At 44.5% G+C, this 14,703-nt stretch overlaps 1 protein-coding gene across 3 annotated transcripts in view; it reads right to left on the bottom strand.

Annotated features, from left to right (window-relative positions):
• Positions 1 to 280: 280 nt before the first annotated feature.
• The window catches only part of SYT9 (synaptotagmin 9), a 206,492-nt gene continuing 192,069 nt past the window's right edge, over positions 281 to 14,703 (bottom strand). For 2 of the 3 annotated variants that reach the window (XR_005025668.2, XM_036889616.2), the window contains exon 7: positions 281 to 2,546. Coding sequence is in view for 2 of the 3 variants with exons in the window: in XM_036889616.2 (XP_036745511.2) it covers positions 2,538 to 2,546 (9 nt within the window). In the remaining variant the exon portion in view is untranslated. Of the gene's footprint in view, positions 2,547 to 3,954; positions 5,494 to 14,703 lie in introns of those variants that run through there. The other variant, XM_036889624.2, reaches the window with a different exon arrangement.

Below are 14,703 nucleotides of genomic sequence, written 5' to 3'. Positions count from 1 at the left end.
GCACTTACACATATCCAAGGCAGCCAAAGGGGCTGAGAATCAGTGTCAGGGGCGTGGGGGAGCCCTCTGGTCTTTCCCCATCTCTTGGTACCATCTTTCCCCAGTCTCTTCCTAAGATCCAACCAGGGTGTTTCTTGTTCCACTGCCGTTTCTACTTTGTTAAGGTACTTTAATTTCCTTCTCTATTCTTATAGGGGGTGTACTGAGAGGACTGGCACTGGAAAAAACACTGGAGAATCTCCTTCCCACCACCTCCCTGCCCAAGTTCAATGAGACAAGGTTGGAATTTTTCAAAAGGAGCATTTACTAGGAAACTAAAGGGAAACCAAACAGAACACAAGAGAAGAGAGGCAGAGGTGCAGATGGTCTCAGGGGGTTCAGATTTATAACTGGCCTCTGGCCACAGCTGGACTGGCTAGGCAAAGCTTTCTAGACACAAAGCCATGTGGGCAGGCCTATTTGCTGCTGGTCCCTACAAAGCCACCTTCTGCTTCAAACAAGCAGCCAGTAACATACTCAGTACCCCAGGGCTGCTCACTCTCTGGGCAAGAAGACCTTGAGGGCAAACAACAGGCATAGCTGCCCCACGATCTCCTAGGCAGGTTCCCTGTGCCAAGGACATGCCCAAGTTTATTGGGATGGCTGCTTGATATCTAATGGGGCTGGTCTTATTTCTCTGGGACCATTCTTCTGAGCTTATCTGCCTGGCTCTAGAGAGGATATCTCTGCTAACTCTCTTACTGGCACTAGTCCTCACGCTTTGGTTCAAAACACTGGGACGGCAGAGGATGTCTGAGTCAAGGATGATGAAAGAGAGTATTAGGCAGGAAAGGCAGAAATAGGCACAGGCCAACCTTCGGCCAAGAAAGTTGAATTCTTCTCATGTCATCAGACATAGGCAGGGCCTTGCGTTCTCTTGGATCCTGGTGGTCGAAAGCCAATCAGAGATGGAAATGGACTGGGCAGGCTGGGGAACATGTGAAGCTAGAGTGTAGTAACACTGTCTCCCACAGCCAAAAGCCTCCATCCTTTTTAGATGTGACAGGGTAGTTTTTTGCACCAGGCAGCTGTGGCGACAAGAATTTTCTGAAGACATGCAATGACCCTGCTTCCACCCAGTCAGTCCCACACTGAAATGTTAATTCAAATGAAGATAATGAACTTCCCAGGAAGGTCAACTACAATCCAAGTCTGGATTCCACTGCAAAGGGAATGTATAAAAGGGGAAATGCATCTTGGAGAACTGGCACAAAAGTGCGGGCAGGGTACTTTGCACCCAGAACGGGAGAGAGACTACCACTAGGTAATAGTGTTCCTCCCCTGGGTGCACTCAGGCCTTTGGTTTCAGTTCATGGAGGCAGAAGCAATGACGACGAGAAGTAGAGCTGCCAATGGGTTGGCGAAAGCAGTCACAAAGGAAGTTGAGCAATGAATGAGATACCTGGAAAGAGCCCTTGACTTTCATTCTTACAGATATTTCCACTTGCCAAGTGCTGTGAAAGTGATACATGTGTCTAGAAGCGAAAAGGAAACCTGACTGTGGCTCCCCACAGCTATGCCTCTGGGCTGTTGGATATGGAAATACTCCAGAAGGCTCTCAGGCCAAGAAGGCCCAAAAGTTGTGCCTTCCCTCAGGGGAGGCTGTGTTACCTCTCCATCAACTCGTCTCATACAACGGGACGTCTGTTTCTGAGGCTGTTCGCTCAGTGGATAAATATTTGGGGAAAAGGTATCCAGAATGCTTCTGCCATTGAGATGTATGTCTCTCTAACAGGGATGACAATGAACTTTCATTCTAATGCCAAACCAGTGGAAAGGAAGTGGCTGCTGGCTATCTGGAAAGCACTGTTGGGGATCTGACTCCTTAGAATCTGGGGTTAGCAGAAGAAAGGGCCATGGTCAACTGGTACTCTCCGCCATGTGAATGGGAGGGGGCAGTGAATTTGCTGGAGATTTTCTTTAAATCCTTGCACTAGATTGCTCCAGGGGAACAGAATCTCATCCTATGGCCCTCCTCGGGTTATTCCTTGTTGGGCTGGAGTATGTCTTGGGGCGAAATGATTTTCTGGAGACAGTTATTAGCTCAAAGGTAGTCCAGTGTGAATTAGATCTGCTGCCTATTTAGCACCTGGATATATTTTTAAATATTCCATCCTTCCAGGGCACTCAAGCAAACGGCATCCTGTCAGTGTGACGTTGCCAGGGCAGGTGCTTATGTTAATCTCTGAGAGCCCTGGTATGCCAGGTACTCTCAGTCCTCTCACTACACCAGTTGGTTTCTTCCATAGTCTGATCTTGGTTCTTGGCCGTGAGAGACGTGCTTCCCCTGCACACACCACCTTGGGTCACTGAAGATGGCTGGACCATTCGTGCTCACCAAACCCAGTCTGCAAAGAGGGCCAGTTATTGCTGTGGTTACAGCTCAGCCTTTGGTCACTGGAGTCTTCTGGGTGTTGCTGGATGGGAAAAGTTACTGAAGATCTTTGTAAGATTGTTGTCCTACTGTGTCTTGGCACTAGTAGTCCTCTTACCCATAGTCATCGTTTCTGTATGAAGAAGAAACAAAAAGAATGCTTTGGTTTTCATCATATATTTTTAATATTTTTCATTTGGTGTACCAAACAAATGCCAGGCACTGCGATAGATGCTAGGGGTACAGAAGCTGAATAACAGATGTACATAAAATGCACAGGAGCTAAGCAGAGGGAAGGATGAACTTTGAAGGGATTGAGGGGGTCTACAGAGAGGATTCTGAGATAAAAGTCTTGAGCTGGGCCATTTAGGCTGAAAGGCGTCCGTCAGGAGAGAAGGTGGGAGAGCCATTTTGGGCAGAAGGAACACCTGTGCCGGGGCACGGAAGCAGGAGGGGGCATATGGCGCCTGGGAGGACTAGTGAGAGTCTGCTGTGAGCCGGGGGGCAGGAGGAGGTGAGGCTGGGAGGACAGGGGGTCTGAGTGGTATGACCACCCTGTGAGTGCTGGGCTCTGTCAGTGGAGCCCCAGACTTCAAGCAGCAAGACTTCTTGTGTTTCACACTCAGCCCAGCGTCAACTTAAACACAGGGCATCTTCCAGTGGTGATTAAGGGTATTATGCTGTAGTCATAGGAAGAAAACCAGAGTCACTTCCATGGATATAGCAATAACAAAAAATACACATGTAAATAGGGGAGAGCCACAAGCATTCTTGAGCTGCACTATTTGGACTGCATTTCAAAGATCAAATGTTCACATGTGGGGCTTTGTAACTTAGAGAAAGTAATAAAAACCATAGTGTACATGTACTGTAGAGGGAAAGCTGCATCTGACTGTGACCTTTGGCTCTGAAGTGTTTGCCTGAGAGTGGGTACACCAATACCCCTGGGAAAGGGGTGCTCCTTTCTGAGTCTAGGAGGAAAATGTGAATGGATATTTGACTTATATTGTGATTCAAATCAACTTTCCCAAATCAGCTGATGCCCTGGAGCACCCTCTGAATGGCTCTACTTCCAACCCACTACCCACATCAGGCAGGACCCTCCCTCAGCCCCTTCTCTCAGCTGGGAGACTCACACCTGCAGGCCCAGCTTTGCCAGTCCCTGAGTCCTTCCTTATCAGGGAAGGCCAAGTGTCCACAGGCTCGGTCCCACCAATGATGCAGTCTGGAATCAGCTGTGCTATTAGTCAACTAGGCCAAGTGCCACATCCCTTCAGTTCTTAAGTACCTACTGTATGCCAGACACTAAGATATGAATTTTACAAATCCTTAAAAGAACCCTATGAGGTTCTTTACTAGAGGATACAGAGCTGTAAAGAGATTAATTTGGCCAAAGCCATGTTGTTATTAAGCGTTAGAGGTGGGATCTGAACTCAAGACTTCTAATTTCAAAGTCTAAGCTTTAGCAATTACTTCATTCCTAAACTCACTCTAGAAGTCCATTCTATATGTGTAAGTTTCTGCCATGGCTTTCTAGATGAGGTAATTTTAAGAAAACCTAGTCCAAGCCAGCAGGATGCAGCAGGTGTCTTATGCCACTTATGGCTTCCAACTTTCTCTGGATTCCCTTGACTAGTGATCTGCATGTGTATCTCATTTGCCCTCTTGGTTCTATGCACAACCTCATTTTTCCCCATTCTGACCTTAGTTTCACCTCTCCACTTGAGCAGTCCCTTCAGACTCCTTTGGGTAGAGCTCCCCCAAAGTTCCCAGCCTTAGGGACCTTCTTTGTGTCTGGTTATGGCCTTATTTGAAACCTTGTTAGAGCGCCGAGCCAGGACCTCAGCCCATCTTCTGCCAGATCTTATGCCCAAGGGCACCATTACACTGTGATGCTGATGGCCAAATCATAGCCCAGTGCTGACTACCTGCAAACTGAAGTTCCATGGCCAGGATCCTCAAATGATCCTAATCTACTTGCCCACTGTGCGCATGCAATGATGCAATACTTGGCAGGTGCAAGCTTGCATACCTTTTGGCAATAAGCCATTCTTGCCTGTGTTGCTATATAAAGATATTTGCCCAGTGCTCGCAGAGAACCTGGAGCAGAAGTAGAGGTGGAGATGGACTTGCGGCATGCAGACTTGCTTGACTTACCATCATGAGATGAAGCTTGATACAAGACCTTTAACCCCCAAATGTTCTGTTGTCATTTTTCACTCTCACTAAAATCCAGAGTGAACTTGCCTGAAGCTGGAAACCTGCTCTGGCCTGGAGCTACACTGTCATAAATGGGCTTTGCTCACTTGATGAGTATCCTTGCATATGCAATGAGCTGGAATCAAGCTTAGCCCCTGGAAATACTGTGGAGTGGCCTACTGCTTTCCCCCTTCTTTAGCTGGGTTTGTTTTCTGGGGCTTCATCTTGCCTAATCCTAGCATCCTGTTTTCCTGCTCCAGACAGTGCCACTAGGGCCCTGGGATACTTTTGGTCTGCCAGCCCACAAGGTGACAGGATAAAGGAGTTTCAGTATGTCTGGCAGAGTGGTGGCATCATCCCTACCAGAGGTTTGCAAGAGAAGCTTCTTGGAAACAAACTTTTCCTAGGGAAAGCCAGATAAACAAGTCAGGTGTGTAAAAAGTAGTTTGGTCATTCCAGGAGAAGGGCAATTTTGTGCATGGCATGGGGGAGTTGTGCTGTGGCAACCCTTTTGTCTGTCTTTTGTGTAGGGGAGGACTGGAAAACTCAACAAAACAAACAAAACAAAAAGACTCTTATAAGCTAATGGGCTGCATTCCAGCCAGGACTTCTGTAAAATGAGGTGTAAGGGAAGATTTTCCTATAGTTCAGAAGGGCACTGACCCAGTGTGATTTAGGTGCGGGATGTAGATGCAGTGGTGGTCAAGCACTGGTGGCCAGGAGGCTGGCCCAGTTGTTTCCAGTGCTGGCCAGGGCCCATTTCAGCAGGCAGGAACAGCGTGTCCTTGTTATCAGACCTAGTGACCTCCCAGGCAGCACCAGAGGCTGGAAGGTATCAGAACTTCAGTGGCATCATCAGGAAGTGGTGGTTATGATCATATCTGAACAGAGGGGAATTTAAGCAAATTCAATTAGCCTAAGACATATGGATCTGATTTGAATTAAACTGAATTGAAACCAAAGATGAGAACTGTCTCTATGAAAAGTGTAATGCGAAGCGACATTTTGATCACAAAAATGACAGTTGATGTGAGACAGGCCATGGTAACTGACCCCAAATTAAGAACATGAAAAGACTGGGTGGATCATTAGATAATATCTTCCTGTGAATGTGAAAATGGGTTTGGATTACAGGAAATATCTAAGGGCTTTGAACTAAGAAGTTTGTCAAAAATCAAAGTGATTCATTACATGAGTCAATCTTATACATGCTTATTGTTAAACTTGTATTTTAAATGATTTAAAAAGCATAAAAATCTTAAGATTTTATTCACTATTATTTAGCACAGCTTTGCAAGTATATGAAGAAACATGCTCTATCTGCTTAGAATTAGCTTCTCCCTTTCCTCAAAGAGGGCATTTTTTATTCCTACTTGCCCTCTTAAGAATCAGTATGTTGAAGAAATATGGCAGTGTGCATGTAACTACACTGTCATTCAGGAGACTGGAGCAATAGCATGGAAAATGCAAGTTCATTTGGGTAATCACTATGACTTATTGAGCATACAAGCACCCTATTCTATCCTAAGACTTTTGCATAGCTTATCTCACTGAATATTTGCCTTGACCACCTGTGATGGATATTACAACTATATTTTTTACAGAGGTAATTGAGTCTCAGAAAAGCCATATTACAAGGGGAGTAAATGGTAGAGCCAGAATCTGCCATCGTGTGTTTATGTATCCAAAGGTATGCTCTTAAGTTCTATGCCCAGGATGGCCATTTATTGGATCCTGGATGCCAACTCCATCACGGCTCCTTTCTAAAGAGGATCCAAGTTCAGAAAAGAATTCTAAACAGTCCAGACTTCATAGGAAAGTGTATTGAGATCCACTGTAAGTCAAATTTGAGGGGAAGGGTGGTGAATGGCAGCATGTGTGAAATGCAGATGTCACTGAGGTGGGTTCATCAGAAACAAGTGAGAAGCAAGGGCTGTAAGTGAGGTGTCATTCCAAAGGTAAGAATACTGCCTCAGTTTTCTAGATGAAGGGGCAAATTCAGAAATTGCTGGAAGGCAAAACTTACTCTACCTGAAGAAGTTAGGTGGTGGATAGTTAGAGTTAGTTAATTCAAGTTAACAATGAACTACATTTGTTCAATAATTCATCCAACATTTACCTGAAGAAGTTAGGTGGTGAATAGTTAGAGTTTGTTAATTCAAGTTAACAATTAACTACATTTGTTCATTAATTCATCCAACATTTACCGAGCACCAGGCACACATGCTGTCCGTTAGAAATACAAAGATGACCAATGTACATCCTACTCTGAAAGAGCTCACAGCTGTCAGAAAAGGCGAGAGAATCAAGGATGAGAAAGAACAGGGAGTAAATGAAGTCTCATCAGGAAGCTTACTGTAACTGCTGTGTGTGTGTGTGTGTGTGTGTGTGCGCGTGCGTGCACGCGCACGCATGCAAGCACAGAATTCCATTTACGTAAATGAGGATGAAAAGGAAAAAAGTTAAAAAATTGAGTAAGGAAGAAGGTTGAAAGATTCCTAGGATACGTGATGCACTGAACTGTGAAATGAAATTCCATTTAATAAGCTTGGGGTGTCTCCCACCAACAACATAGCCAGCAGGAGCCAATCATAAGAAAGGACTTGCCTTGTTAACGCATAGCTCTGGTGAAATTCTCCTGGGAGGCAACCCAGCGTGCCCTGTCCCATGTCTGTACAGTAATCGTACTTTTGTAGCTTGGGACTCAGACCTCTGAATGGCCACCTAATGGCAGCTGCCATAGAGTAAAGGGGACTTGAAGCTAATAATTCTGTTTCTGTCATTTGGAAAAGTAACTTTGTAACACCAGAGAAATCTAATGAATAAGAATCACAAATGACTAAATATTGATGCTTTTGTGTAAATTATATTTATTTGAGTGCAATAGCACATTTTGTTATCACAATTCTGCTGTTTAGGTTTTTAAGGTAAATGATTAATGCTATGACACAGTAGAAAATTGCTAGGTTTATGATTTCAATGGATATATTTAGGATAACTTATGTTTAGGATAACTAAGTTTACAGTCAACATTGAAATGGTTAGGAAGATCCAAATACTAAATTTATAAATTTGATTTTTAAGATGTTGAAATGCTTAAGGGAATTTAATCAAAATGTGTAAGATTTTACTTATTAGCATTATAAGAGTTCACAGTATGTGAGAACAATTTTAACACCTACTGTGACAGATGTTTGAAGTACTTTATACAATCACATTTTAAATTTCTAAATTTAGTCTGAAATGTTTAAGGCAACTAAGTCAATCAATTGCTTAAATAGTGCTTAAATATTAGAATTTTATTTGCTAGATTTATAAGGTTTTTTTTTCCTTTGTTTGAAATGTTTAGAGAATTTGATTAAGTGTGAAATTGATGTTTAGAAGTTTAGGGAAGTTTAATCTGTCAAATTAATGAGCTAATTGAAAATTAAGCAAAGAACAAGTGAAAATGACTGTTTCAATTTCAAAACAAAATGATTGGATTTATAAATCATTATAATAGTTAGCATTACATAGCATTTAGTGTGCACTCTTCTAAGAATACTGCATATATTAGTTTACTCCACACCATAATTCTCAGAGGTAGGGACTGTTATTATCTCCACTTTACAGATGAGGAAATAGACGTACAGCAATGATGAATAAATGACTGCTTACCAAGTGCTATGGACTGAATTGTGTATCCCCAAATTCATGTTGAAACTCTAACTTTTACTGTGATGGTATTTTGCAGATGGGGCCTTTGCAAGAAAATTAGGATTAGATGAGGTCCGGAGGGTAGGGCCCTTGTGATGGTATTAGTGCCATTATATGAAGAGAACCCGAGAGCTAGTGTTCTTCCTTCCCAAACTCCCTTTCTCTCCACCCACCCTGTGAGGACACAGTGAGACAGCAGCCATCTACAAACCATGAAGAGTCCTCACCAGAACATAACTATGCTGGTAACCTGATCTCCGACTTCCAGTCTCCAGCACTGTGAGAATACATTTCTGTGTTTAAGTAGTCTGTGGTATTTTGTTATGAAGTCCTAGGAAGCTAATACACCACAGACTGGGTGGCTTAAACAACAGAAATATATTCTCTCATAGTTCTGGAGGCTACAAGTTTAAAATCAAGGTGTCAGTGGGACCATGCTCCTTCTGAAGGCTCTAGGTTAGAATCCTTCCATGCCTCTTCCTATCTTCTGGTGGTTGCTGGCAACCCTTGGCTTCCCTTGGCTTATAGTTGTGATACTTCAATTCCTGCCCCATCATCACATTGCATTCTCCCTGTGTGTCTTTGTGTCTTCATACGGTCTCCTTTTAAGGACACATGTCATTGTATTTAGGGTCCACTCTAGTCTGGTATGACCTCATTTTAATTAAATATATCTGCAGACTCTATTTCCAAATAAGGTCACACACTGAGGTTCTGTGTAGGTAAGAATTTCAAGGAGACATTATTTAACCTAGTATCCCATTTTCACCAATACCTAGCACATTGATAAATCCAAGGTCAATTATCAGTCCTCATCTTATTTGACCTATTGACAGCAGCTGATAGATCAGATCATTCCCTTCTGGAAAAAAAATTCTTCTCCCTTCTCTTTGGACACTCTTCTTGGTTTTAATACTTCAGTGACTTTCTCTTTTTCAGTGTCTATTGGTTTCCCTTCTTTTCCCTACCTTTAAGTGTTGGGTGGTCCCAGTTTTTAGTCCTTGGACCTCTTCTCTTCTCCATTTACATTTCAACCATCTTTATAATTACAGCTTTCCCTTTCTCTGGAACTCTAGATTTCTGCATCTAACTGCCACTTGACATCTCCTTGTAGATAGCCAATAGAAGCTTCAAATGTAGTACGTCCAACTTCTGGTTGCCCTGCGCAGGGACTCCATCTCTGCCCTTTCAGCTGCTCAGGCCCCAAACATTGGTGTCATCCTTCACTTCCGTCATACCTTAATGGGATCTGGAAATTCTATTAGGTCTCCTTCCAAAATATGTCCAGAATATAACCACATCTCACCATACCCCTGCTTCTACACTAATCCAAGCTTGAATTTTTTCCCTCTGGATGATAGGTGTAAACTCTTAATGGATCTCTTTCTACTTTCACCCTTGCTCTGTAAGTCTACTCTCAACACAGAACCAGAGGGATTAGTGATAACCTCAGATCATGTCACGCCTCTCTTTGAAATCCTGCAATGGGTTCCTGTTGAACTCAAAGTACGAACCGAAGTCCTTGTGAAGATCTACTGGATTCTGTGTAAGTTGAGCCCCGCCTAACCTGTTAATTTCCTGGCTCATCTCCTATTACCCTCCCTTTCACTTACTCTGCATCCCCCACACTGCCCTCCTCACTGTTCCTTTACAAACTTTCTTAAGGCATTTGTATTGGCTGTGCCACCAGTCTGCATATACACTTGCCTTTCTCTGTCATCTCCTTCGAGTGTCTGCACAAATGTTTCAATTTTCTGTGAGGTCTACACTCCCTCTATTAAAATCACTCCTGCCCCTCTAAGAACACCAACAACCATCAACTAATCAACAAAAGCACCAGTACCACACTTCTGATTCCCCTTACTTGTTCTATTTTTCCTAGTACCTATTACCTTCGATATTACATAATATGCCGTTTTACAATGTTTATCTTCCATCCTTCTCACTAAGATGTTAGCTCCACTAGGGCAAGAATTTTTGTCTATTTTTTTCTCACAGATGTACACCTGTAAGAGATACTCAGTATCTGTTGGTGAATAAAATATATGATTGAATCCTCCATTTCCCTCTGAAAAGTGATTGTTTTAAAGGAAACTTTATTGACCATTACCTGAACAGAATGCCACAATATAATAAGTAATGCAGATAATGCAAAGATGCATCTTGAAAGATTGCTGAAAAAAGCAGCCAGCCTGGTGATTCCAAGCATGAAGGAATTCTGAGCATTCAGGAAGAAATGGTCATAGGTCTCCCAAATGTTTTAAATTAAGATGACTCTCTCACAGAGACCTTTATGAGAAATGTCTGGGCTTTTGTGTTGTCACAAATCTCACCTGAGACAATGACTGTGTACTTGACTGCACTGTCTCAACTCTCATGGGGTTTGCCTTGCACTTGGAGAACTGAGTCCTGGAAGGAAGGTAGAGCTCACTTAGTCCTCAAGAAAATGGAGCTTCTTTGGCTTTCAAAGCTAGCACTGGGTTACTTTTTTATATTAATAGAACTGCTATGCCTGTGGATTTGAAAATATGACAAGCAGAGTCCATCTAACAAATCGGCAATCATTTTCCACGTTGGAAGTTGGAAGAATTTGCAATTCTAACTAACCAGGATTTATTTAATGCTGACTTTGTGCCAGGCATTTTGCCAGGACAGATCATACAATGATGAATAACTCCCTCTGTCCTCCAGGAGCCCTTGGTTGTGCTGTGGATGACACAGACACACATAATATCAAGTGGCATCAAATGACATGTTAGGGGTAGGCACAGGGTACAAAGGGAAGAGAACGTAGACAAGAGACACTTAACTCATAGTAGGAGGATCTTCAGAATGTTTCCTGAAGAAGATGGCAACTGATCATATGCTTACAAGAATGAGCTGGATTTAGTCAAGCTAATAGGGGTAGAAAGGACAGTGCAAGAAGTTAAAATGAGAGCAAGGGCACAAGGGCAAAGAAAAAGCATGGTGTGGACCTCCAATAATCGGGCCTCAATATAAAGTGCCAGGAGGAGAGGGAGGCAGGGTCCCAGAGGATCTTTAATGCCAAGGTAGGGCACCTGATCGTGATCTTGTTTTGGACAAAGGTTGTTATTGAGGGATTTTAAGAAGGGGAGGAGTACGGTCAGATTTGTGTTTTAGGACTTGGCCACTGGACGCAGTGTAGAGAGTGGATTGAAAAACAGGAGAGTAGGGAAGCCAGAGCGGAGTGCCATGCAGAGCTGCTGGGGCTCCTCTTTGCTCTAACAGTCCTCATTCCCCCTGTGCCTGTGAAGTGTGGTCAGTGGGGACGGGGAAGGGTAGCTGGCTTTGGCTCCAGAGACTCTATCTGGCCAGTCCCCAAACAGGGCTAGAGTGTTTAAATTCAGCATTTCTTCAAAAAGGACAAGGGGAGATCTGAAAAATAACAAAGAGCTGCAAATTTAAATACCACAGAGATCAGGAATGGAGTCATGTATCTACCTCCCAACCCCCAGATGACCCTAAACATCAGTGCAGAACAAAATGGATGCCAGATCTATTCACTTGTAGACTTGACTTCAGGATATTACCAATACCACTACGAATGGTGGGCATTTTCTGGCAATAGAGCAAGACCCCAGGGTCCCCTGGATCTCATTTGCCTGATATGAGGGAGGCACCGGAGGGAGATGCGCCCAGCCTGCTTCACGTGTGGGTAAGTTTCATCTGTCCTTTGATGCTGCCATCCACTGAGAGGAGCCATGTGCAAACTGCGTATGTCTTAATCCTCCCTTGGGCACTCTCACATTGACGGGTCCCCTTCTGCCGGGCAACTATCACATGTGAAAACTTCTCTGTGAACCACAGAGGAAAGGCTTAATCAGCATTTGTAGAAAAGGTCGGCAATGAGCCCAAATCAGCTAAATACATCATTTCAGTGAATAATGAAGGACTCTACTTTTCACCACGGGGAGGAGACACAGTCTCAGATCTCCTGGCATTCACAGCCAAGGGAGAAGACAGACGGTTCTGACTGACCATACAGGCGTGCCTCGGCGGTACTGCAGGTTTGGTTCCAGACCACTGCAACAAAGTGAATACTGCAGTAAGCTAAGTCGAATGAATTTTTTGGTTTCCCAGTGCATATAAAAGCTATGTTTACACTACACTATAGTCTATTAAATGTAAAACAGCATTCTAAAAGATGTTTCTGTCTCTCTCTCTCTCCCTAAATTATCAGTTCTCTCCTTCCCCCACTTTCCCTTCCTCATTTTCCCAAAGAAGGACCTTTTGTTTCCGCATCTTGGATGGGTCCCCACCCTTGGTCCAGAGAGCAGACACAGTGGGGTGTGGAGAGGGGATAAAGAGCAAGCCATGTCTTATAACATGACCCCCAGGACGCACTGCTTGGGGGGGAGGGTGGGCTGGGACACTGCAGATGAGGGGCTATTGTCCGTGTGCCCTGGCAAGACATGCAAACTGTGTGCCCCTGAGCCCCAGGGCTGGCCATCGGCCTATGTATCATCAGTTCCCATGACAGTCTTCAGTTATCTGATCCCTGTACACACACGTGCACCACCTGCTGTGGGTCATGTGCTATTCCAGGCCTTGAGGGTACACAGCTGAGCAAGGAGCTGGGAGAAAAGTGAGCTTGCATTCTGGAGGAAGGGCACAGACAAACCTCACACAAGCAAATGGAAAATGGGTCGTGGTACATTTGAGGATGAGAATGCAACAGAGAGATGTGATAGTTGTGAACTGGAGGTGGTGGGGGGCAGAGCAGTGACCCTGAACAGACACCTGGAACAAGAAGCCACAGCAGAGCCAGACCTGGGAAGAGCAGCGAGGAAGTGGATGTGCCTGGGTGCATGAGTCCTGGGAGGTCAGGGTCAGGGTAAAGAGGGGCTACTTCTGAGGTCCTGGCCACCCACCCCTCAGCAGAAGTGCCCCCCTAAGAGGGCACTGGACTCAGTCGTCTTGGCCAGTCCCCTCTGCGGGCTCACCTTGTCTGACAGGCCAGGTGTGCTCAGCAGAGCCAGGAGAGCCCAGCTTTCCCACAGGTAACACCCATCCCTAACTCATCCAAGCTGGGCCACCCTTCTGGGGCCTTGCTGCACCCACTTTTCTCCCTCACACTCTTATTCCCACCCCTTGATGAAAGTCCAAGGTCCTCAGGTCCCACCTGATCTGAGCCCTACCCTTCTTGTCTGCCCTAGTAGATTTCCTCTCCCCACACTGCCCAGCGATTCCCTGAAGTGTGTTTGCCTATGTGGCTCACACGTCCGACGGCTGGTCAGCTCTGGAGGCCTCAGAACTGCCCTCCAGCCACCAGTCTCTCCTGAGCTGCTTAGCCTGCAGAGCACACAGCTCTACCTCAGCTTCCCAAAGCACACCTCGTGCCAGGCTGTAGCAGTTAAGGAAGCTTTCCTAAGGGTGGGGATATGGCTGATGACCAAAACAATGTGAAGCTGAAAATTCTAACCAGGGAATGAATATCCTCATATCCTTATTGTCCCTGCCAGTAGGAAACTGCCTGCAAGGAAGACCCCTTCCATCATTACGCAGAATAGGACAGCCTCTCATGATGTCAGCATCCCAGGCTAAGGCAGGATCAGGGTTTACTTTGGATAATCTATGCCCCCAGTTGCCCCCAAAGAACTACTCTCCCAGGGCCGCACTAACTGTCCTTGGGGGGTCCTTCAGCAGGGAGCCAGGCTGAGCAGAAGCAGGAAGCTGCAGTTCACAGTCTCTCCACGCAGCAAGTGATGAGCGCACCTGTGGGGTGTTCCTGTGCCTAGCCACACAGACACATTGCAGAGAGAAACTGTCATGGCCTCGGTCATATTTTTTAGGAGAGAGCAGATACTCAGAAAAGAAGAAAATTAATTGTGTTTATAAGTGTTTTGTTTTTTGACATTGTGATAATTTTTTAGATGAAAGCCTAATAATGGGAATAGTACCAAAAATGTTGATATTATTAATAACTCATATCACTATAAGCCTCTAAACCTCTGGGGAAGAGAACATTTCTGTGTCAAAGCCTCTTTTCAAACAACAAACACATGTAAGGATCTCTCTTTCTGTCTCTTTTAGAGAGACGTAAGCTGAAAATATTATATGTTTAAAAAATTACAACATAGTTAATTGACTTTTCAAAACAAAGTTCTGTTCAATCTGACAGACATGTTTACTCCATACAACTACATCCCAATGTTTAAACCAATTCTGAAACCTCTTCCCAGGTTAAGGAAAAACGCATCCATTGAATCACACTTGAAAAAGGGAAAGGAGATCATGAAGGGCCTGGGGCGGTGGGCTGCAAACCCCTGCTTGAGGCCATCACGCAGTCAGTATTTTACCCTCATGGATAAATTCCACTGCTGTTTTCTTTGGTCTTTGTAAACCCTCACCACGAAGGATCATCTCCTGGGTCA

The sequence above is a fragment of the Manis pentadactyla genome, chromosome 9 (assembly GCF_030020395.1).
Source record: "Manis pentadactyla isolate mManPen7 chromosome 9, mManPen7.hap1, whole genome shotgun sequence".
In the NCBI taxonomy this organism is placed as follows: Eukaryota; Metazoa; Chordata; class Mammalia; order Pholidota; family Manidae; genus Manis; species Manis pentadactyla.
The sequence above is the reverse complement of the archived record's forward strand: the minus strand, read 5'-3'. Positions and strand labels throughout refer to the sequence as shown.